The 24,943-nt window shown below is 42.7% G+C and overlaps 1 protein-coding gene across 1 annotated transcript in view; it reads right to left on the bottom strand.

Moving 5' to 3' along the window:
• Positions 1 to 3,207: 3,207 nt before the first annotated feature.
• LOC147434048 (tryptophan aminotransferase-related protein 3-like) overlaps positions 3,208 to 24,943 on the bottom strand; it is a 33,804-nt gene continuing 12,068 nt past the window's right edge. The window contains exons 2-5 of the mRNA XM_086490660.1: positions 4,928 to 5,228; positions 4,539 to 4,834; positions 4,121 to 4,464; positions 3,208 to 3,593 (exon numbers count right to left, since the gene is read on the bottom strand). Coding sequence (XP_086346786.1) covers positions 3,355 to 3,593; positions 4,121 to 4,464; positions 4,539 to 4,834; positions 4,928 to 5,228 — 1,180 coding nt within the window. The 3' untranslated portion in view covers positions 3,208 to 3,354. The remainder of the gene's footprint in view (positions 3,594 to 4,120; positions 4,465 to 4,538; positions 4,835 to 4,927; positions 5,229 to 24,943) is intronic.

Genomic DNA, 24,943 nt, shown 5'->3' with positions numbered 1-24,943 from the left:
ATATTGGTCACATGTATTATCCACCTGAATCATTGTATTTTGTAACTTCTCTTTTCTAATTTAATTCACTTTTTAGAAATAAAGACTCCTTTGTTTTCTAAATTTGTGTTGAATCAAAGTCAAGCCAAATAAATTACAAAAAGCACTTCGAAATTTGTCAGTCTTACATACAAAATTGTAGCAGGGAAAGTCTGTCGTGCTCTCTATTGTGGGTGCTCCTCAATGCAGTGTGCGTAAAACCTCACTTTAACAAAAAGAAAACATCACACAACAATGAAACAACAACTCAAAGCACATTAGCCGACTCAGAACTCACTGGTACTCAGAACCATACAAACTCTGGATGGTAGCACACTCAGCTTCAAGCCCAAGACTTACAGGTACAATGGGGTGTCGAGGCTCCAATGTGCAGGGAGAGAGTGCAAATGGGTCATGCTGATCTCCAGACTCTAGACTCGAGGCTCAAGACGCACAACCATACAAAGTGGATGATGATAATATATGATACGATTGGAATTAACCACACATATGTATCTCATAAAGAGCCACAAATGGCTAGCAAAATATCTCAATCCAACTAAGCGTATCTCCAAACTGCGCCGGTGGTGATCCGACCACGGTGTCCACTAGGTCACCACCCATATCACTGACTGGGTGAGAGTCCCTCCAGTGTGAACTAACTGCATGTCCTATGCCAGTGACATTATAGCCCTGCTACAGGTTGCCCGCCATAAGACCACCGGTGAGAGAGAACTTTGAAATTAGAAAGAACACTGAAACTAGCAGAAAAAATGCAGTCAACCCGATTGAAGCTCTGTGGAGAAGAAATGATGAAATGTAGGTATTTGCGGAATATAGTGAAGAAGTACGGCAACCCTTCCACAGTGAGATATGTTGTACAGAAAGTAGAAATTGAAGAAGGCCCAAGTTTGTAGCAAAATCTCAGAATGTAAGAGGCTAGTATAAATGTAGAGGTGAGGGGGGAAATGTAAATGGGGTGAGGCTAGTGGTGAGGTTGTTTGGTGAGGGGGTTGGGCAAATGGGGGAGGCTAGGGGTGAGGGGGTGGGTAGGGGCGAGAGGAAGGGAGAAGGTGGGTAGGGGCCAGGGGGTGAGGAGAGAGTGGGTAGGGGCGAAAGGAGGTGGTGAGGGACTGCTTGCGAAGAAACCCTCCTCGGTCTGGCCCTGTAGTCTATGCTCCTCAACAGCCTGCATAGCCACGCTGACCCGCCAGTCTTCCTTGGCACGGCTAAAACCACTTGACCATCGAGAACTATTGCGCTCTCCATTTCATTTTTTGGAAGTTTGTCTTCACTAAGCAACCCTTCCCACTTGACATTTGCCACCAAGGGCCAAGGCCACAAAAGGGGTTATTCCCACGAAGTTTTTCCCAAAGGACTTCGAACCCAATTTTGAAAGGAATCTCTCCCACGCGACAGACCCTATGATGGGTGCTTCCCACAGGAGCAAAGACGAATGAATCTCAAATAATCTTTCAAGGATTTCTTCCTCAAGCTTCAAGGCTTCAACCATTGTGAAGAGGAGATTCTCAAAAGAGAAGAGTGACTTCACATTCAATAAATTTCCTTGAGGATATATTTGTACAAGGCCCACATTGATATGTATGCAATACCTATGTACAAAAGCACAATGCACATTGACTAGACACTGCTATCAAAGGATATGGTAAGACCTTCCGACACATAATGAGCACACTACACGATATGTATGAGTACTTTCACCTAAACACAAGCACACACACAAGCATCATAAACATTGTAATGCATACGTGCTTTGCACCATTATCCATGAAGACTCATTCTCCACAACCAGACCAACTAGACCGACAAACATCAAGTTGAAGATGAAAATGAAGAAGAACCGATGATAGCGAAGAATGATGGAATCATGACACTCAATTCGTTTGCGCGACATCAACTACACATGAATGAATGAACAACATGATAACAGTATCTCTTTAGGACTACCTTGTGAGCCTAGGATGAGTATTATTGAGCCATGAGTGATGAATCCATTATGAGAACCACCATGATGAATCATGTACTACACCTAGATGTATCAGTAGTATCCTAGGAGTACACTACCCATGATAGCCATAAGCCATTAAATTAGTCATTGTAAAACTCCCCAAGTTCGGCTTAAGGGGGAGTTTTTTGGGGTTAAGCCCAACTTGACAAGTATGAGAATGTGGGAAACCTCTCTAGTCATCTAGGATGGATGAAGTTATTAGTTAGGCCAATAGGAAGAGTTTCCTACAACGTTAAAACTCTCTTCTTCTTCTTCTTCTCTCTCATACGAAATGTTTTCATTGTAATGAGGAAGTATCTGCCTTGATGTAACAAAGCTTTGTTCCACCTTGCCATAGCGAACATGGCGAGTTGATGATGAGCCAACGAATCAAAAGTTTTGTTCCCACTTTCTCATATGATGCATGCTTTGTTTAGGCTCCATGTATGGACACTAGAGCATGCTCATATGCCTCAAGCCTATCAGTTAGTTCGGGGTGCATGGGATAACAAGCTAGGACGGGTTGCTTGTGTATTGAATAAGAATGTATGTCTTGCTCAACCCTCTCTATGGTAATGTTGTATCTTTGACGTTAATAATATGAGAAAATTACCCAAAATATTCCTAAAACTTGGAAAAAAAATCCCAAATTACCTCTTATATTTTGCCAAAATTTCCCAAAATGCCCTTACATTTTTCCAAAATTCCCAAAATACCCTTTGTTATTTTGTAAACATCCTTTGTGTGTGTGTGTGTGTGTGTTGGGGGGGGGGGGGGGGGGGGTCCACTATATGTAACCCCTCCATATCATGTGCGTTCAAGGTCTATTTTAAAACTCCATACTCTTTTAGATTTTTCACAAATAAATGAATCCTTTTTCTATCCAATCTGTGTAAGCCTCCTTTGTTGCCTACCCTTATGTATGTTAATAAGGGTCACATTCAAGGTTTAAAAACCCCTTATATAGGACTCGTGTGCTCTGTTCACATATTTATAGGTGACCCACATGTATTTTGAGAAATTTAGAAATTGAGGGGTATTTCCCCGAATTTCAAGGCTATTTCAGTAATTCTCCCTAATAGTATAAACACCTGCTTTTTATATTTTAAAAAAACTTCAAAATTTGTTTTCACTACTTCATCAAATTATAAATCATAGCTTTGCTATTTTACAGGAATTAATTCACTGTAATCAATCTCCTATTTCAATTAAAGAGTAATCTCATAAGATTTTCTCGTGTACATTGGCCAGGCGTAGTTTCTTTTTTTTTGCCATAATAATTTGATCAATCAAATGGACATTTAGCATACATGGACCAGATTTTTGTTTTACTGGGTAGATAAGGTTGCTTTTGGATCCGATGGCCTATTGGAATCCTCTCTTGATACCATTACTGATAAGTGGTCCACAAGATTATCGAACACACAATCTCGTTTCAAAAGGCTTAAACGAGCATATTGGTCACTTGAACCAAAGTTCTTACCAGCTCTAGCTATGATTCCTGCTTGGAATAGTAACGTTTCACAATCCTCATCACTATCTTCTTTGCAATGAACCCATGCATAAGCTGCACATACATCAATAGCAATCACCACAAGCGTTAGTGCAATCTAGCGTGCACGTACACACATGCATATATATGTGTGTGTGTGTGCTTATATGCGTATTTCATAGTATTACCATTGGACCAAGAAATATGACATCTGCATGTGAAAATCATGATTTATTCCTAAAGACCCTTAAAATCCTCATTTTAACATGCCAAATCATTAGAGCACAATTGTTTCAATCAAAAGTTCGTAAATGTAATGCATTGAGAGATTTTTTTTGAAACTTTAAAGGGGTATTTGAGAATTTTGGCAAAATTTAAGGGGCATATTGGAAAATTTGGTCAAATTGAAGGGAACACTAGGAACATTTGTCCAAGTTTTGAGGGGCATATTGGGAATTTTTAAGATTAGAGGGGTATTTAGGAAATTTCCAGAAATTTGCGGGGTATGTGTGTGTGCGCGCACGCACGCATGCGTGCATGCACATGCATGCGTGAGTGCTCGTGTGAGTGTGCATGTACCCACTTTCCTTTTCAAGGTTTACCTGGTGAAGGACCTGTCACTTCTTTGAAAAAATTGCAGTAACTCGGATCCAACAGCTGCAATCCAAGCCATTGTGATGTTTCTAATGTTTGGTTCAGCCTCTTCCATCGGTGGCGTAGAGTGGCATATGCATAATGGAAGCTCAGACCTTTGCTTGCATAATAAGTAGGAGGAAGACCCAATGGAACTTTCTCTTTGGCAATAAGCTGCTTAGAATAGGCCTTGTTGATAGTTCTTAACAGCTGTGTTGCTCTCAATTGGGTCTCGTGTGATGTTATAATGACCAACGATGCAACATGCTTAAGCAACCTTGAATAAACAGAGTAGTCCTTCACAATAGCCCACCTACACATCCCCACACACACACAAGCTTAAACACCAAATTTCTTGCAGCAACTTAGCATATGCTGGAGTTTTACCCGAGTCGGCTTCCTGCATGACCAGTGACCTTCGACAAAGTAAATAACATCACATCATCATCACGGGCTGCAGTAATGGCTGTAAAATGGGGCCAGTAATAGGCAAGGTCATAAATCACGAAGGCATTACTGCCATTGACGACTGCGTCTCGAATTGCACCATCGGGATTGTTCGGCGTATTGACAAATTCTATTGATGATCCATTCACAGTGCTTTGCTGCTCTGCATAGATATATGCATCACCGGCCCAAGCATAGTGTGATGTTGCGAACCGCTCTGTCTGCGAACGATAAGCCTGGATATGGAGCAATGTTAAATAAACAATCCATCAGCACCACTCTGGCTGTCTATCAGAAAGTTATCACAACTTAGAGGATAAAGTGCTTACCGAATAATAAGGAACAGCAGAAATGACGCTGGCAGGAGTCCCATTATTAGGAGCAAGAGCAGCAACGGCAGCATTCAGAAGCTGCATGGATCCAACCCCTACTACAATGTATTTGTTCTCTGTAACAGCATTTCCAACAAGCGAGTGCAAAGTTCGAATTTCTTTTTCCAGAGCTGGCGTCAGCGAACGATACCCTGAACTCTCAAGAAGTTGATAACCGATCCGGTACCATCCTGGAATCACAACTGTGCTTTCTTCTGCGTTCTGCTTCCAAAATGGCCCAAAGAGAAATGGATCTCCACTGCAAAGTAAAAAATGCAAGCTTACTATTGCTAAGTAAAGCTTCAAATAGAACAAAGAAGATGACAAGACCTAAGTTAATGTCACAATTCAAAACTTTTGCTGCTTGTGCAGGTCTACACAAACAAAGAATCACTTTCTACCCAAAGAATGTAGCTCAAATGGTTGAGCACTCATGATGTAGCCTTCAGGTTGAGGGTTTAAGGCTCACTGTTTACCAACTTCTCAAATCTCCATTGGGGAAGTTGTTCCCACGGTATGGCCCCTTGTGGGTGTGATGTGTACATCAACGTACACAGATATCTATAAAGTTCTCCCTACTACCTCCCCCGAGCTGATGGTAAAAAAGAATCACTTTCTATTTGAATTTTCTTTCATATTGGTGATTTATTCATGACTCATTCTAGACCATAATGTTATATAGTCACGAAAATGCACAAATGCTCTGTTTTGATACTCAATGATTTTTTGGACTTGAATGCCATAAAATGTTTCCAAAATGCTCAGTAATTAGACTTACGTTTGAAATGGCCCAAGGGTCCGAATCAAACCCATTTCATGCTTACCACATATCACATCCACAAAAGTAGTTACTATTGGCATAGTCACATGGGACGGGCAATGTATGTGCAACACTTGGGTCCATGAAAAAAGGAAACAACTTTCAAGGCTTAGAAGCTGCTCATTATTATGAAAACCTAAATAGGAAATGAAAAATGGCTATGGTAACATGGAAGCTTGAAATGAGGAAATAATTTTCCATGGCCTGCATTGGAAGTCTTGTGTAAGCTATAACACATCGGAGCCTATGCGAGAGCTGTCATTCTTATATTCGGCCATACAATAACTCCATCCTCACTATTGTGGAGAAAACACTCATTGTAAAACGACATTTTCATTTTGAGAAATTACCCATATACTCTCTGTATCAACTTGCATGAGATTCAATTTAAGTGTAACAGGCAAGCCCAAAAGCTCCGGTGCCTCAAAAAGTCAACGCTTCCAACAACTTGGCCAAAAACACGATTCCCACCGGGGATTTGTGTGCAGCCAGGCGCTGACTTGGCTCCACTGCTCTTGTCCAGCTCCTATGTGGTGAATGTTCTCCTCATCTGGTCGGTATTGTCATGCCATATCATCACTATGTGACACTGAGCGTGTGGATGCAGGTAATGGTGTGTCCAAGGGGTGCTAATAGGGTGACAATCTGTCCATAATAAAGCAATGCAACTTAAAACAAGCTGACATCGGTGCATTTAGAGTCTCCCCCATTGCTAGCTATTGAGATGATGGAAGGGCAATCTAGCATACTCGTAGCTTGGGATCTTTCACAAGCACCACACAGAGAATTAGTTGGCACATTCGTTGATGACATGATTTTGTATTTGGAGAGTTAAGAGGGCATTAGGAACATTTGACTATCGTCTTTGACAAGCTATGCAAGAACATGCAGCTCGTCAATCGAACTCATTTTGGAAGTAATTCACTTCCTTGGCCAGGATATATAGTGTGCATATGGATCCTGCTTAAATGGAAGCAATCAAGATATTGCCCGATTTAGAAACAATAAATGATGTACTTGTCATGTGCACATGGGTTTGTGTGCCACATGGACATGCTACATCACTTCTAGAGCCAATCCTGTGCATAGTAGTGTCTTAGGGCCTAGGGGATTTAGTGCCGGAAATTTTGTGTGCATGTTTGCAAGATCCAGATGCCCCAACAAATCAATTAGATTAAATTTTCCACCTTTAAAACCCTCTTGTACACACGTTTTATCGGATGTAATCACACTTCAATGGGCATCTAACAGTACAAGCATGTAGATTTAGGTTAAGAGGAACCTATAGTGCCAATTCGTGTGACAATCCAATTCCTGAGTTGGGAGATATGCAGCAGTTTCATCTGAAAATTAACCCTCCTGAAAACTCATTAAAAAATGACTTTACTGATTCAATTTTAAGTCATATCAAAGTCATTGCCTGACCTAGGCCTTGGGAATTACTTGAGGCCTAACCGGTAATATACTCTTACTCTGTACCCTGTCAAAGATGTCTAAGAAACCTATATCAGTAGCATATTGCTCAAGCGTTTCCTCAAAGTTCTGATGATGCACTGCCGTGATAGCGGATATGTGTGGATTGCAATTTGCAAGACAATGCATCGGCCGCTAAATTCTTCTTTTCCGTGATGTAAACAATTTGGAAATGGAACTGTGACAAAATGTTTGCCTATTTCATTTGCTTATCTGAAGGCTGTTTTTGGGACAATATGCGTTAAACTTTGATGATCCGTTAATACTATGAAATCTGCTCGAAGCAAGTAATGCCTCCACTAAGTCGGAGCATGTATCACTGCTAACAGCTCCTCCTCGTAAATCTGTGCAACCATTCTTGTAAGCAATGACATCGCCCTCCTGCATCAAGACCGCACCCAGATTGCTAGCATCACAATAAACCTCAAACTGTTTCTAGAAATCTGGGAACAGGACCAGTCGTCAGCTTCTCCTTAAGCTTCTCAAACATTGCAATCTATGAAGGTCCCCACGTAAATGAAACACCCTTTTGAATCAAGGTGTGTATAGGCGAAGCAATCTCCGCAAATGAGCTTCACTTCTCTCAGAAAGTAGCTCTCCAAGCAAACCCTCAGAGAAACAATTGGCTTGAGCTTGAAAAAATTCTTGGTGTTCTTGTAAGTTGTTCTAACTCTGACAAATTTAGATTTTTTATGGTCTTTCACCTCTCTCAAGAAGATCCAGTAAACAAAAATGACTGGATTTCATTAATTTAGAAATGGCCGAAGCTGATACAAGTGGGACAAACTCACCCTTTGATTTTACATCTAGGATGATTTCTTTGCGGATTTCTTCTATTGCTTCTTGCATTTCTTCTTCTCCTTGGAAGAATCCTGCAAAGACTTGGGACACTCGCTCATCTGTTGCATAAGTCAAGGGCCTAAGTGCATGGAGAAACAATCCATAGCATCTTCCATGAGTTGCTGAATGCTCTTGGAACTTCTGTTCCAAACAGTATCGTCGAAACTCTTTGGGTAATCAACACCAATACTGTTCCATCTGCTCCACAAAAGAGATCTTTCAAAATGAAGCAATTGGCAAAAAGGTATTCCAGAAACGTTCACTATAGGTGGCCAGAGTGTCATCTTCTTGCATCCTCATCTGGTTCCATGGTGTGATCACGTCCTGGTCGTACTACCGTGTCAACCATACTAAAGAGAACAATTTATTTGAATTTCACCCACTTTGTCGATGCTTTACTATAAAGAAGAAGAGTTGACCAGCATATTCGAGCATTCCTCTTGCTGCCTTTCATACTTTAGAGGCTTCCAAGAAGTTGTATTGGGCGTTGCGTAGCTTGGCGTGCAACTAAGGTGTCTTGGGCAACTAATATAGCGTGCTCTTTCTGTCGCTACACACACACACTTGTCGAATAATCCTATAGTTGGGGAACCGTTTCTAAATAATCCTTACTCGCTCCGATGTTGAACTCTCTTTAGCACAATCTTTCCACTTAACACTCTTTATAAATTGTATTTCTAGTTATTTTTTCTCGAGTGTCTAGTATTTTCCTTGGCTTATGTGGAAGAAATTGAGTATCTATGAGTTTCACTATTTGATCATCTTGAATAAGATTATCAGATTGACCCAACTTCTTTTTTAGTCTCCTTACGTGGAATGATGGATGTATACCACTTGTCTCTAGTAATTGGAGTTTGTAAGCCATATCTTCAACTCTCTTTAGTATTGTAAAAGGTCCACAATACCTTGGTGATAATTTTAAACATGGTCCTTTCTTCATGTTTCAGACTTTTTTTGAGGCACTTTTAAATAGACTTGCTCCCCTTCCTCAAAGGTAAGAGGTCTTCTATGCAAATCAATATATGTCTTTGCTCTATCTTGAGCCCTTCTAATACTATCTTAGCAAGTTTAATCTTTTCATTCATATCTTCTAAAAAATCTTTAGCTACTTGAACCTTTTCTTTTTGCGCATAAGGAGCTCTAGGCTTAAACCCATACATTAACATAAATGGACTATATCCAGTGGAAGAGTGCTTGGCACTATTATATGCAAACTCTACTATAGGTAAGTACTCTTCCCAATTAGTTTTCCCTTTACTTACAAATATACTCGTAACTTATCTTCTGGGATTTGATTAACCCTTTCAGTTTGACCATCCGTTTGAGGATGTTTAGCTGTACTCATGCTTAGTTTGGTGTCCAACCTCTTAAACACGACCGTTCAAAAATGGCTATTAAACTTCCTCTCTCTATCTGACACAATGTTTGTTGATAAACCATAAAGTGGATAGAGATTTTCTACAAAAGCCAATCCAAGAGTTTTAACATCAAATTTGGTTGGAATAAACCTAGCCATTTTGGCTAATCTATCCACTTTTTCCTATGGCTTGCACGAGGGTACAAGGGATTTGGAATGATTCTAGAAGGTAAGGCTTTGACATGGTTTTAGCCCATACACTAGGTCCCCGAATAGCTAGTACGACGATGAATGTCGAGAGATGAGGACCAAACTACACAAAAAGGTAGTGGCAAGGATTATTACACACAGACAGTCACAGATAACATTCTGGCGCCATGTGAGGCGAAAGAAGAGAAGCTTTCTAGCTCGACTTGAGCAGGAGTTATACGAGTTGTTCTTAAGCCAAGACTCCAACGAGGCATGGCGGTTTTTTGAAGAACGGCAAGCTTCCATACCCATTACCTCTACGGATACTTGGGGACAGTATGAGACTAGTTTATATGTAGTGCCAGCTTAGCGTTGCCATCAAGGCCCCATCCTCAAATCTGTATGTTCTTTACTGAGAGCATGATACATGATGCCTGCATAGAGGTAGAGCACATGACCACGACAGGCTGGTTGCCGAACATTTGCGCCACACACAAGGTACATTGGCACGTTTCCTGGCCAACATGTTTAACAGAGCTTGTTCGTGAAGGCTTCCCTGAGAGTTGGAGTTCCAATATCGTTGTGGCGATATTCAAGGCTAAGGATCCTATGTTCCCTGGTAACTATCGTACCATCATGATATGCCACACATTGGCTAAGCTTTATACTTTTGTACTCGAGCACGAACTCAGCCGTTGAGCAGAGAGAGAGGGTGTAAGAGCACAAGGGCAGCCAGGTTTCAGAAGAGGTTTTGCTACTCTTGATCACATATTCACTCTTCGAGCTATCATCCAGGAGGGTCAATCACGTGGGCAGCGTATCTATTGCTGCTTTGTCAACTTCTAAAAGGCCTTTGACAGAGTGCGTAGAGTGAGATTGATGCGCAGACTGTACAATCTTGGCGTCCCAAGTGAGCAGAAGGTCAAGTTTGACAGGAATAAAGCACAGGGATTATTACAGCCTTTACCCATTCCCACCCGCACCTGGGAAAGTATTTCTATGGATTTCATTTTTGATCTCCTGAAGACACAGAGTGGGCACGATGGTATCTGGACTGTTATTGACAGATTTAGCAAGCAAGCTCATTTCATTCCAATGAAGAAAACAGTCAAGCCGGATAACTTAGCGAGACTGTTCATTGCCCAGATATTCAGATTACATGGCATGCCTGAGACAATAGTCTCTGACAGAGATCCCCGATCCACGAGTTTGTTTTGGAAGGCTATTTGGGAGAACATTGGCTCGCGGTTGCAGTTCTCGTCATCTTTCCACCCGCAGACAGATGGGAAATCTCAGATTGCAAATTCAGTCGCACTGGATTTATTGAAGTCTTACATTTCAAATTAGAAGACTCAATGGGAAAAGTATTTGCCCTTGGTGGAATTTGCCTAAAATAACACAATTCACTCTTCGACAGGGAAGGCGCCATTTGAGATTATTGAAGGTGCTCCGAAGGTTCCACCCTTCTTAAGCACGAAAGATAAGATTTTTGAAGCAGACCAGTACACGAGGGACTTTGGACACTACTTTTGCCAAGGTCCGGAAGGTTTTAGCAAAATCTCAGGAAAGACACAAGAAGGCAGCAGTTCGACATCGTCGCTATTTGAAATTGAAGGAAGACGATTGGGTGCTCTTATGTTGTGAGAAGGCACGCCTGAGAAAGAAAAAGGAAAGAAGCAGCTTTTTCCAAAGCTTAGCATGAGATACTATGGACCTTTCCAGATAGAAGAAGATATAAATGATGTCTCCTTTAGACTGAATGTCACACAGTGATGACGTGGCGGATAGCAGAAACCCTAATTTCTGCCAGAAACCCTAAAATTCCTGCAAACCCTAATTTCCGGAAATCACGGAGGCGGAATATTATTTTTATTTTTATTTTTATTTTTTTTTGGGAAATTTTGAGCGAAGCAAATCTCAGCTTTTCGCTTTGATTCGGGAGAAAGAAAGAGAAAAAGAGAACTTGCTTTTTACTGACTCTCATTGAGAGAGAGAGAGAGAGAATCTGCTTTTGCTTTGAAGCTTTTGGGGCTCTGCTTTTGGGCATCCCTTGTAACCTTTAAATTAGTGGTGAGGGCCTCACTTCTCAGGGCATCTGGACGCAGAGTCTGAGAGTGAAACCCTAACCGCTCTCTTGTACTTTGATGATTGATTAATACAAAAAGAAATACCGAAAGGGGCGCCAGACTTTGGGGCCAATATCTCTAGGCACGGAACTCCGCCGGGCCAGTGCAAATCTATTGTGATCTGTGAATTGTTTTGAAGTGGTTATTTGGTGCTGTCGCGGTTGATTCTTGACTTGGAGTGTCCAAGTCTGTTAAAGTGGTATCAGAGCACGGCCGATTTCTCTTCTACGGGAAATCCGATCCCCGAATTTTTTTTTCCGCGGCACCTATGGCTTCATGCAAGGATCAGTCGACTCCCTCTGCATCTGGAGATGCGGGCTGGGATCACAACGAAGATTCAGACAGAGAGTATGGCCCGCCTCGGCCTACTCAGGCGGAGCAAAGAGAGATGGAAGGTCGTCAATTGATTGGCGATGCAACAAAGATGATGCTCAATTTTGCCAAGGACCCGAAGATGGCAAAATATATGAACCAGACCTCTTTGGAAGAGGTACAGATGGAGTGGCAAAGAACCACAACACCACTCCCGAAACCCGCTCTCAAGAAACCTTCTGCCTTCAAGAAATATACGGAGAAGGAACTATAGAACGTGGTTGATGCACGGATTGCTCAGCTTTTCGACGTGCAAAAGAAAGACAAAAAGCACGGCAAAAAACAGATGAAAGGCACTGACTTCCCGGGATATTTGGGTCGTCAGTCGACATTTGACAAGGCAAAGAAACAGAAGAAGCGTGTTCGATTTGAAGGAGTACCCAGTTCTTCTTCTTCTTCTTCTTCTGACAGTTCTTCTAGCTCTTCAGATTCGAGCGAAGAAGACAGAAAAGGTAAAAAGCGAAGCAAGAAACAAAGCTTCGGAAAGGGCAAGAAGAAGGCTACATCTCGCCCAGAGACTGACAGTTCTACTGAGGACTTGTCTACAGACAGCTCAGATTCTGATCATGGAAACTTTTATGCGAACAAGAAGAATATTACAAAGCCAACCAGTATGACTTTCTCGAAGAATAAAAAAGCAAGAAAGTCCGAGAGTTTAAGGAAGGTGGCCACTCGATCAAGTTTGATACTTTTCAGGATACTCAGATGCTTCGAAGGCTTTGTCTTTTATTCAGCAGTTTGACATCGCTTTCGCGGAAGGACGCTATTCAGAGCACTCCAAGATTCAGAGAGCTGCCTCTTACTTTAAGGGGAATGCTCGTACTTGGTGGTCCACGCTTCTTTTAAACAAGACTGCACTAGTTAAATGGCTGAAATTTAAGAAGCTTTTTATTTCTTCTTGGTTGACGCAAGAATATGAACGAGATGCACGAGCTGCTTGGAACCATCTTCGGATGACCAAGAAAGATACAATCAATGCTTATTGTGAAAGATTCTGGAACTCTTTTCTACCCGCCTCTTCATTCAAGAAGATCTCGTTCAGAGAACAGATGAGCGGTTTACCTTGAGTCTACCTACAGAGATCCGAGATCACTGCTTGGAACAGAAGTCAGCTTCTATTCAGGAGTTGATGAGTCATGCGAAGCGGGGCTTTGCCATTCACTCTGGCACTTTGACCTACCCCACAGATAAGGCCATGACACAACGAGCCGAACAGACTTCTGGGAATGAAAATAGAAAGAAAAAGAGCAAGCCAGAGAAAAAGGATGCACAACCCAAGCTTACTCCTGAGGAGAGAGCTCGCTTCATCAGAGAGGGGAAGTGCTTTAGATACGGGGAACATGGACATATTTCCACGAAGTGCCCTGATAAGGCACAGAAAGAACAGAATGATAAAGACGACGACAGGTCTGAGAGTTCGAGAGCAGCTGAGGAATGTGGCAGAAAAGGCAGATAGAAAAGCAGAACTGGTACCACATGGCGTGGGACCTGCACCGAATCTAATGAATGAAAGTACAAACTTTGCCGCTTTCGGGGCAAAGTGAAGGATCAGGAAGCTCTTTTGAAGGAGCCAAGGCCAACTTCTTTTCACTTGGAATTGGCGGCTCGATTTGGAACTACGCCCGACAAACTGACGCCACAGGCGGAGGTAGTTCGACTGGCACCCGGATGGGATGTTGCCATTACACCGAGCATTGGCAAACTTTCTTTGCAATGACAGGGGTGTTCAGGGCACGCGAGTGACGTTCTACTCGGGATCCCTTGGTACCACAAGAACTACGCCGTGGTTGACTACCGGGCCGAGAAAGCGACTTTGATAAATGAAGGGCTTAGAGATTGTACTTGATGAACTTCAGTTTTCTTACTCATTCTTTTGGGAGAACTGAACGATGGATAAAGGTTGAATATGGTTTGACCTGAAGAAAAGAACGCCAAGATTTTTTTTCTCCACGCTCATGCCGATTGCTTTTGAGAGGGCCTGAAGATCATACCATCGATCTGATATCTAGAAGCACGCCACCGAATCGGCCACCTTATCGTGTGAGCCGAGTACAGAATGAAAAGATTATGAACCCAGTGAAAGACCTCTTGGAAAAGGGTCTTGTCCAGCCTAGTACTTCACCGTATTGCTCTCTAGTGTTGTTGGTTTTGAAGAAAGACACATCTTGGAGAATGTGCATCGATTATAGCACTCTCAACGAAATCACCATCAAGAACAGATTTCCGATTCCTAGGATCGATGATATACTCGACAGGTTACAGGGATCCTCGTGCTTTAGCAGGATTGACTTGAAGAGTGGATATCATCAGATCAGGATAGCGCCAGGAGATGTCTACAAGACAGCTTTTCGAACGACTTTTGGGTTATTTGAGTTTTTGGTGATGCCTTTCGGCTTAACCAATGCTCCTGCGACATTTAACCGGATGATGGATAGGATTTTTCGAGAGTACAGGCTATTTGTTGGCACTTTCTTTGACGACATCATTGTTTTCTCCAAGAATGAGGCACAACACAGAGATCATCTGCTTCAAGTCTTTCAGGCATTACGAGATCACACATTAGTGATTAATGCTACGAAAAGTGAATTTTTCCTACTAGAGATACATTTTTTGGGACACATTGTGTCAACAGCAGGAGTGCAAATGAACCCGGCCAAGATAGAGACTATCCGTGATTGGCCCGATTTGAGGAATGTCCATGAAGTTAGAAGCTTCTTGGGATTGTGTTCGTACTACAGGCGGTTCATACGAAAGTTTGCAAAGGTTGCTTCCCCTTTGCATACCTTGACACAGAAAGGAGTACCTTTTTCGTGGGGACCCACAGAGGTGACTGCCTTTCGGACATTGAAAGAGAAATTGACTACGGGACCTATTTTGACTTTGCCGGACTTGCAGAAGTCATTTGAAGTATATTGTGATGCTTGTGGTCGTAGTCTGGGTGCGGTCTTGATGCAAGAAGGCCATGTCATAGCTTACGAGAGCCGTTTGTTCTCTAGGCCGGAGATGACAGCACAGATCTATGGGAAAGAGCTTTTGGCGGTTATCCACGCTCTTGCTCAGTGGCGGCATTACCTACTCGGAGCGGATTTCACTGTCTTTACAGACCATCAGAGTTGGCGCTACTACTTCTTGTCATAGAAGCAGCTTTCGGAAAAGCAGATGCGGTGGACGAACATCTTGTCATAGTTCCACTTCCAGATTGTCCATGTGCAGGGACAGAAGAATGTGGTGGCAGATGCTTTGTCTCGAAAACCGTTGGTTCTGGCTATTTCCGCGATACATCATAGGAGCTTCGAGGATATGGTCGATCAGTGTGCCACAGATACAGATTTTGCAGATATTTTCACACGGATACGGGATGGGGAGACAGTAGCTGGATACTCCCTTCGGGAAGGCTACTTGATGAAAAAGACTATGTTGTGCGTTACACAGCCGTTGAGGGAAAAGGTTATGACTGATTGCCACTGTCCACCTTTTACGCGTCACCGCGGCATTGCTACCACCATGAAAGGGGTAGAGAGAGATTTCTTTTGGCGGAGACTGAAGAAGGATGTGGAAGAGTTTGTGCGCAGTTGCTTGGTATGCCAAAAGGTCAAGTTTGACAGGCATAAGGCACAGGGATTGTTACAGCCTTTACCCATACCCACCCGCCCCTGGGAAAATATTGAAATGGATTTCATTTTTTTTTTATCTCCCGAGAATACAGAATGATCACGATGATTTTCCGATTACATGGCACGCCTGAGACGATTGTCTCCGACAGAGACCCCAGATTTATGAGTTTGTTTTGGAAGGCAATTTGGGAGAACATTGGCACGCGGTTGCAGTTCTCGTCATCGTTCCACTTGCAGACTGACGGGCAATCTGAGATTGCCAATTCAGTGATTTTAGATTTATTGAAGTCCTGTATCTCGGATCAGAAGACTCAATCGGAAAAGAACTTACCTTTGGTGGAATTTGCCTACAATAACACGATACACTCTTCGACGGGGAAGACGCCATGTGAGATTGTTGAAAGTGCTGTGAAGGTTCCATCCTTCCTGCGCACGAAAGATTAGATATTTGAAGCGGATGAATATTCGCGAGATTTGGATACGGCTTTTGCCAAGGTTCGCGAGACTTTGCAGAAGTCTCAAGAACGACAGAAAAAGGCTGCGGATCGCCATCGTCGCGACTTGAAACTGAAGGAGGATGATTGGGTGCTCTTACCTTTGAGAAGGCACGCCTAAGAAAGAAAAAGGGAAAGGAGAGGCTTTTTCCAAAGCTTAGTATGTGATACTACGGACCTTTCCAGATTACTGAAAAGATAAATGATGTCTCCGGGTGATGTGCCTGATCATGGGGAGCCTAATGAGCAACCCGCAGTGAAGAAAACGAGGAGATCCTTGTTCCTGAACAGATTTTGGCACATAATGATACGAAGAAAGGTAAAGTCCGAAGGCGGTTCTTGGTTAAATTCAAGAACTTTCCTGCATTTGATGCGAAGTGGATGGAGGAGGAGGACCTAGCAGATACTCCTCGGATTGTGAAACTTTACCTCAATGTTTTGGTTTAGCATAGTCTACTCCAAACGGAACCCAGAAACTCAGCTTGGCCGAAGATCTGGTGCAGTGGGATGCACAAGAGGGGAGTTACTCCGCTCCTTTGTCAACAGATGCCTCGATTTTGATACTAAAGTCACTGATGTCTCTTTGAGCTTCAGGGATACTGAGAGTTGACAGTATTCTGCTGGATGACTTTATGAAATGGAATTCCTGATAATGATACTGATTTGTTCTTGACTTCTTGTGAGTGCAGGAACTGATAGACGAAATGACTGCAGCATTTTGGTCTACTTGATCTCGAATAGACATGGTTGCAATAGGGGTTAGTCAATCGGACATCGATGAGGTCCCGATTGGACCTAGATGTGATTGCTAGCTACATTGCCGATAAATCATGGTCTAAGATCCGAATGAATGTTGAATGTCATGTGATGTCCTGTGATGTCTGGTGATGTCGTGTGATGTGACTGTCGATTTTGTACATGTGCAGATGTGTGTTCCTAGTACGTAGGTACTAACAGTCAGTGTCTGCTAAGACGGTTTATGGCTTTTGTCGGTTTTGCAGGCGTAATCGCGGTCGATTACAATGCTTTCAAGAGGGGGGTATGTCACAAAGTGATGACGTGGCGGATAGCAGAAACCCTAAAATTCCTGCAAACCCTAATTTCTGCCAAAAACCCTAATTTCCGGAAATCGCGGAGGCGGAATATTATTATTTTTTTTTTATTTTTTTTTTGGGAAATTTTGAGCGACGCAAGTCTCAGCTTTTCGCTTTGATTCGGGAGAAAGAAAGAGAAAAAGAGAACTTGCTTTTTACTGACTCTCATTGAGAGAGAGAGAGAGAGAGAGAGAGAGAGAATCTGCTTTTGCTTTGCAGCTTTTGGGGCTCTGCTTTTGGGCATCCCTTGTAACCTTTAAATTAGTGGTGAGGGCCTCACTTCTCAGGGCATCTGGACGCAGAGTCTGAGAGTGAAACCCTAACCGCTCTCTTGTACTTTGATGATTGATTAATACAAAAAGAAATACCGAAAGGGGCGCCAGACTTTGGTGCCAATATCTTTAGGCACGGAACTCCGCCGGGCCAGTGCAAATCTATTGTGATCTGTGAATTGTTTTGAAGTGGTTGTTTGGTGCTGTCGCGGTTGATTCTTGACTTGGAGTGTCCAAGTCTGTTACACTGAAGCTGCTCGATACTTGGAGGATTCACAATGCTTTTCATGTGAGTCTCGTGAAGCCTTTTAAAGGCGATGTGCCCGATGATGGGGAGCGAGATGAGCAACCCGAAGTGGAGGAAAGCGAGGAGATACTCATTCCAGAACAGATATTGGCACATAAAGATAGAAAGATAAAAGTAAAGCGATAAGGTGGTTCTTGGTTAAATTCAAGAACTATCCCGCATTGGATTCGAAGTGGATGGAGGAGGAGGACCTGGCAGATACTCCTCAGATTGTGAATCTTTACCTTGAAGCATTCGGTTTAGCATAGCCTACTCCAATAGAACCCCGATTTCAGCTTGGGCGGAACTCCACCAGCAGACAGATGGGCAATCTGAGATAGTAAATTCAGTCGTACTGGATTTATTGAAGTCTTACATCTCGGATCAAAAGACTCAATGGCAAAGGTTTTTACCTTTGGTGGAATTTGCCTACAATAACACGATTCACTCTTCGACGGGGAAGGCGCCATTTGAGATTATTGAAGGTGCTCCGAAGGTTCCACCCTTCTTAAGCACGAAAGATAAGATCTTTGAAGCCAACTAGTACACGAGGGACTTGAACATTGCTTTTGCCAAGGTCCAGGAGGCTTTAGAGAAATCTAAGAAAAACACAAAAAGGGAGTAGATCGACACCGTCACGATTTAAAATTAAAGGAGAACGATTCTTACGTTTTGAGAAGGCACGCCTAAGAAAGAAAAAGCGAAAGGAGCGGCTTTTTCCAAAGCTTAGCATGAGATACTATGGACCTTTCCAGATAAAATAAAAGATAAATGATGTCTCCTTTAGACTGAAGCTGCCTGATACTTGGAGAATTCACAATGCTTTTCATGTGAGTCTCTTGAAGCCTTTTAAAGGCGATGAGCCCAATGATGGGGAGCCAAATGAGCAACCGGAAGTGGAGGAAAGCGAGGAGATACTCGTTCCAGAACAAATACAGGCACATGAAGATAGAAAGATTAAAGGTAAAGTGATTAGGTGGTTCTTGGTTAAATTCAAGAACTATCCTACATTGGATGCAAAGTGGATGGAGGAGGAGGACCTAGCAGATACTCCTCAGATTGTGAAACTTTGCCTTGAAGCATTCGGTTTAGCATAGTCTACTCCGATAGAACCCCGATTTTAGCATAGGCGAATCTAGTGCGGTGGGTGAAGACGGTTGGCGCGTCACCATGTGGGAACGTGTTCTTAGAAGATGGGTAGTGAATCACTTAGTAATTACTAGAGTAATTACTACGGTAAACCCGAAGCATATAAATAGGGCCCATTACTTTGATATCGGGTTGGCAATTGTTATCACTTGTATTAGCGCTTTGAGCTATAATTGCACTTGAGCATCAGTGACAGTATTGTCGGCTATACTTTCTCTCTCTGTAATCATATTCACTGTAATCTCAATCATGATATATATATATTCCAGTGATACTCACTTCTCAACAGTCTTCTGAATCTGAATCTGAACTTTATTCCAGTCTCTAAGTCTGATTCTCATTTCAGTATTCATATTTCAGTCTAGTCACTGATTTCTGTCTAGTCTGCTGTCTGAACTCTTCCTACTCTAAGTAGCTGAAATCCTTCAACACTGGAATTAGCTGTCTCAAGAGATCAGCTCCAATTCCATTTTGGCGATCACGGTGGCTAGAGCTGAAGCTCGTTGACTGAAAGACTCTTCTCCCAGTTGAAGTTTTCAACAAATGGCACCAAAATCCAATCGTGGCCGGAAATCTACCAATCGTGTGGACCCCATTCCTGAGGAGTCAGGAAGAGAGTCTGACCCCAAGCAAGAGAAAATGACTGACACTAAGGCTCAGGAGGAGCATAGTCAGGCTGATGAGACGCAGGACTCACAGCACTCCAATCATTCTCGACGCATACGGGCAAAACGGGAAGCACGAAAGGCAAAGAGTTCCAAGAGTTCTCAGTCTCGCCAGAAAGATGAGCATATCAAAGGCAGAAAGGGAAGTCACCGAACTTCTAGTAGACAAAACGGAGAGAATACTGATACCGAGGCAGAGACAGAGATTGACTGGGATGCTGACACTGACAATTGCAAGAAGGTTCCCAAGCGTCAGTCTGAAGCCAAGAAGAGAACTGGCGGGATTAACAGTAATCGAAATGATTACACCGCTTCCCTGAAGATTTCCTTTCCCATGTTGAAAGGAGGGAAAAAGGATGATCCTGATGTTCACATACAAGCTTTTGAGCAGTATGCTGAACTAAAAAACATTGATGAAGATGATTGGGGGGAATACTTTCCACAAACCTTGGAGGAAGCAGCAAGGAAATGGTATTACCATTACCCTGCATGCCAACTGAGATCATATAATAAATTACTTAAGGCCTTCAGGTTGGAATATTCCGACAATCGAGGGGATGAGGATATTCTCTGTGAATTATATCAGATCAAACAGAGGAATTTGTCAGTCCACAACTATGTCCAAAAGATCAAAGAACTGACCAGACAGTTGCAAGAACCACCGTCTGAGAAGAGATTAAGGGCATGGTTTCTGAATGGGTTCAGAAGCAAGAAGCTGAGAGAACAAGAAGTACCAGCCCCTACAAAGAAATCCAACGACCTGGTCCAGCGAGCATTAAAACTGGAACAACAGGCTAAGAAAGAAAAGAGCCACAAGAAGCGAAGGACCAGTAGCAGTAGTTCGGCTACTGAAGCAACCGATTCCAGTGAAACATCCAGCAGCTCCGATAATCGGACAAAGGAAAAATCAAAGAAAGGATCATGGACCAAGAGAATTGAAGAAATGGCTAGGCAAATTGCAGAGATTAGCCACACAAGACAGCCGGTCCGGAAGATGGAGACTTGGTGTTCAAGATGTAAATCCAAGGACCACATCTCCACGGAATGCCCACAATGTACCTACTGCAAGGCCTTCGGTCACCTATGGAATAATTGTGGCATCCGAATTCATCATTTTAAGAAAGGAAAGGATCTATCAGTGGTTGCCTACACTGAACCAGTGAAGGCAGAGCCAATCAAAGTAGCCCAAGAAGAAAGACCAGGTACCAGTGGTACTGGTCAAGGACGAGACAGATACCAACCAAGAATGGGAAGAGGAAGAGGAAGAGGCAACTTCCAGACCAGAAGCATGAATTGCTACACCTGTGAGAAGTATGGTCATTTTGCAACCCAATGTCCAGATGCACCAGTAACGACTGCTACTGAGGCTAAGGCACCAGAGCCAGTCCCAATCAGAGTAGTTACCAGGAGCAAGGAAGTAATCATTGAAGAAATTCCAGACATTTCAGAAGTACCAGCTAATCCTAACACCAGCAAGTGGGCCCAGCAAAGGGAAGTTTGGAAGGCCAAAGGTAAAGAAAAGGTGGTAGATGAGTGGCAAGAGCAACGGGAACTAGCAGCTAAAATCACAGAGGATTTAGCTAAGAAGCTGCAAGAGCAGCCGGAAAGTTCCAAGGCTAGGGTCATTCAGAAGATACCAGCCCAATCGACTGATAAAGATCAGTCAGTACCGGCCATGACAGAGACCATGCTGGCTGTAGTACACGGACTAGCTGATGAAATGGGAGTGGAAGAGTGTGAAGACACTAGTTCTTCAAGTTCTGACAATCAGTCTGACCAGGAGCGAGAGGAAATTCATGTGAAAATTTGTGAGAGAATCCCGAAGCTGACTGTAGAACTGGAGGATATAAGAAAGACCTTACCAGAGGTGGCCAACTTTATCAGACAACGCAGGAAGACTGAGGCAGAGGCCAGAACGGTGGACCTGAAGGCTGTCCGGGATGATGAAGCTCCACTTATTCAGGTAGATTACAAGATCAGGAAGCAGTGGGAACCTCTCTCAAGCGTCGTACTGGATGGAGGAGCAAGAGTCGATATATTGGGAGCCCATCTTTAGCAAAGAATGGGTATCACTAACATGAAACCAACACCATTCAAAGTAAGAATGGCAGATCATCGAGTCGTACAAGCAACGGGCATGATTGAAAACATGCAGATAAGAGTGGGGAGGGAAAAATTCAAAACTAGTTTCCTAGTTTTGGATGTCCAGGGAGCATATGGAATGCTATTAGGCCGCCCATGGTTAAGAACAGCACATGCTGTTCATGACTACGCCAACCAGACCTTAATCACAGAAGGGGCCAGTGGCAAAATCAAAATCCAAACCAACAACACCAGGAGATGGAAAAAGGAACTGAGGCCGAAGGAGTTCTGTTAGAAATACCGAGCTAAGAAAATTGAGCGAATGCTAGCAGCAATGAACATCTTTCCTTTGGCAGAAATTGATTTGAATGCAATCCTAATAAACAAAGAACAAGCTGACAAGCAAAAAAGACAATTCCCTGATCAATTTACTGAAGTCAATACAGGGGAAAGAACCGTTCAGCTAACTGGAAGAATGGAGGAACCAACGGATACTGGCAAAATAGAAGCATCAGTATGTTCTGAAGAGGATCCACTAAATCAGAATAATGATTCAGAGATGAATGGACCTTCTTGGGACTACGCTGAAGATTCGACCAAACGAAAAGGAGGAGGATCAAATTGGTTGCTTCCAGATGATCAAGAAGTGCAGGAGTGGAACCTGGGATCAGAGGAAAATCCCAGAATGATCAAAGTCAACAAGCACCTGAAACCGGCAATGAAGGAAAAGACAAGGAAAATGTTCCAGAACTATAAAGATGTATTTGCCTGGGAATATACAGATTTGAAGGGAGTAGATCCTGAAGTCTGTCAGCACCGAATACCATTGAAACCAGAAGCTAGGCCACTCAGATTGCAAAGATACCGGATAAACCCCAACTATGCAAAGAAGGTCAAGAAGGGGAATGATAATCTTCTCAAGGCTGGGTTCATTACGGAGGTAGCAAGTAGTGATTGGTTATTTCCAATAGTCGTCGTTCCTAAGAAGAATGGGAAATTAAGGGTTTGTGTCGACTATAGGAAACTAAATGCCCAGACCATTAAGGATCCGTTTCCCTTACCTTTTACTGATATGTTGCTTGATGAGATCGCAGGATATGAGATGTATAGCTTCATGGATGGTTATAGCGGCTATAACCAGTTACAGATTGGGCCAAGACCACTTTCTGAGTGGGGAGCATTCATGTATCTGGTGATGCCTTCTGACCTGTGCAATGCACCAACTACTTTTCAGCGGTGTATGATGGAGATGTTTAATGAATTTCTTCATCGGTTCCTCGCCATTTTCATGGATGACTTCACTGTCTATTCAGCTGAGGAACAGCACCTTCTATTCCTAGAGATGGTTTTTAAACGCTATTAGGAGAAAAGGATTTGCTTGAATCCATTTAAATCAGTATTTCTGGTTTGGAAGGGATAGCTACTAGGATATGTGGTTTCCCGCAATGGAATAGAAATGGCCAATGACAAAATACAATGTGTCCAGCAAGCTAAAGCTCCTAGAATGCTTCTGAGTTGAGTTCTTTCTTGGGGTATGTGAATTTTTATAGAAGATTTGTACACAAATTTGCTTCTCAAGCAGTACCACTATATGACCTTACAAAGAAGACCAGTAAGTTCAATTAGACTGCTGAATGTGAGGAGAGTTTCCAGAATTTGAAAAAGCCATTACAAGTAAACCAGTCCTCAGGCAGCCGAATTGGGATATTATTTTTCATGTACACGTAGATGCTTCAGGATTGGCAATGGGGGCAATATTAGCTCAGCCAAATGGCAGGACAGACTATCCGGTCTATTTTGCTAGTCGGAGATTCAGTCAGGCTGAACAAGGCTATACGACTACTGAAAGAGAAGCCCTCGAAATGGTTTTTAGCGCTACAATTTCAGGCATTACCTATTGGGGAAGTTATTCCATTTTTATGTGGATCATCAAGCTCTTCTGTTTCTGATTAACAAAGTCATTATTCAAGGCAGGCCGATAAGATGGATGATGTTCCTTATGGAATTTGAGTTCAGAATTTTCTATAAGCCTGGCCGAAACCACTGTGGAGCTGACTTCCTTTCCAGAAGTACAGAAGGATATTCAGAATCACCTCTGAGAGATGAACCAGTGGATGCTGATTTATTTCAATTAGAAGCAGAAGAATCAGTGGATCCTGAATGGTATGATATTTATCAATTCCTTTTCCAAGGTGCCTTTCCAGAAGATTGGAAACAGAATCAGAAGAAGGCTCTGATCATAAAAAGCCTGAAATTTACCATCATTGGGGGAGTACTTTATCGATTGGGTGTGGATGGTATACTTCGGAGATGTGTTCCAATGGAGGGAAGAATGCAAGTTATCTCAGAGGCACATAATGGAGAGTCTGGTGGACACTTTTCCAACGAAGTAACCTACAAGAAGATTCTGCAAGCAGGTCTATGGTGGCAAATAATGATTGCTGATGTCAGAAGCTTTTGTAAAACTTGTGATATATGCCAGAGAATAGGCTGACCAACAGCTGCAGACATAACTCCCTTAATGCCAATACAACCATTGGAGTATTCATGAAATGGGGATTGGATTTTATGGGACCTTTTAAGAAGGTGACTCCCAGGAAGAACAAGTACATCGTGATGGCTACTTGTTATGTTACCAAGTGGGTTGAAGCTAAGGCTCTTCCTGACAACACAGCCAAGTCAACTGCAAGATTTCTGTTTGAGAATATTGTCTGCCGATATGGATGTCCAGTGGAAATTGTGACCGATCAAGGGACACATTTCATCAATGATACTATGGAAATCCTATTGGATATGCTTTCAGTCAAGCATCGGAAATCTACTCCTTACTATCCCAGATGCAATGGACAGGCTGAAAGTAGCAATAAGACAATTAAGACTATTCTCACTAAGGTGGTATAAAAGAAACCAGACCAGTGGGATTTGAAGCTTCAGACTGCTCTCTGGGCTTATAGGACAGCTTATAAGGTAACTATTGGAATGACACCATTCAGAATGGTGTATGGAACTGAAGCTGTGGTTCCTATGGAGTTTATAAGCCCTAGTCTGAGAATGGCTGTAAAGTATGGACTAGACTTCAACCATAATCTTAAGAAACGACTGGATGAACTAATGCAGTTAGATGAACTCAGGCAAAGAGCT

The sequence above is a fragment of the Adiantum capillus-veneris genome, chromosome 19 (genome assembly GCF_014529385.1).
Source record: "Adiantum capillus-veneris isolate H3 chromosome 19, ASM1452938v2, whole genome shotgun sequence".
NCBI classification, from domain to species: Eukaryota; Viridiplantae; Streptophyta; class Polypodiopsida; order Polypodiales; family Pteridaceae; genus Adiantum; species Adiantum capillus-veneris.
The sequence above is the reverse complement of the archived record's forward strand: the minus strand, read 5'-3'. Positions and strand labels throughout refer to the sequence as shown.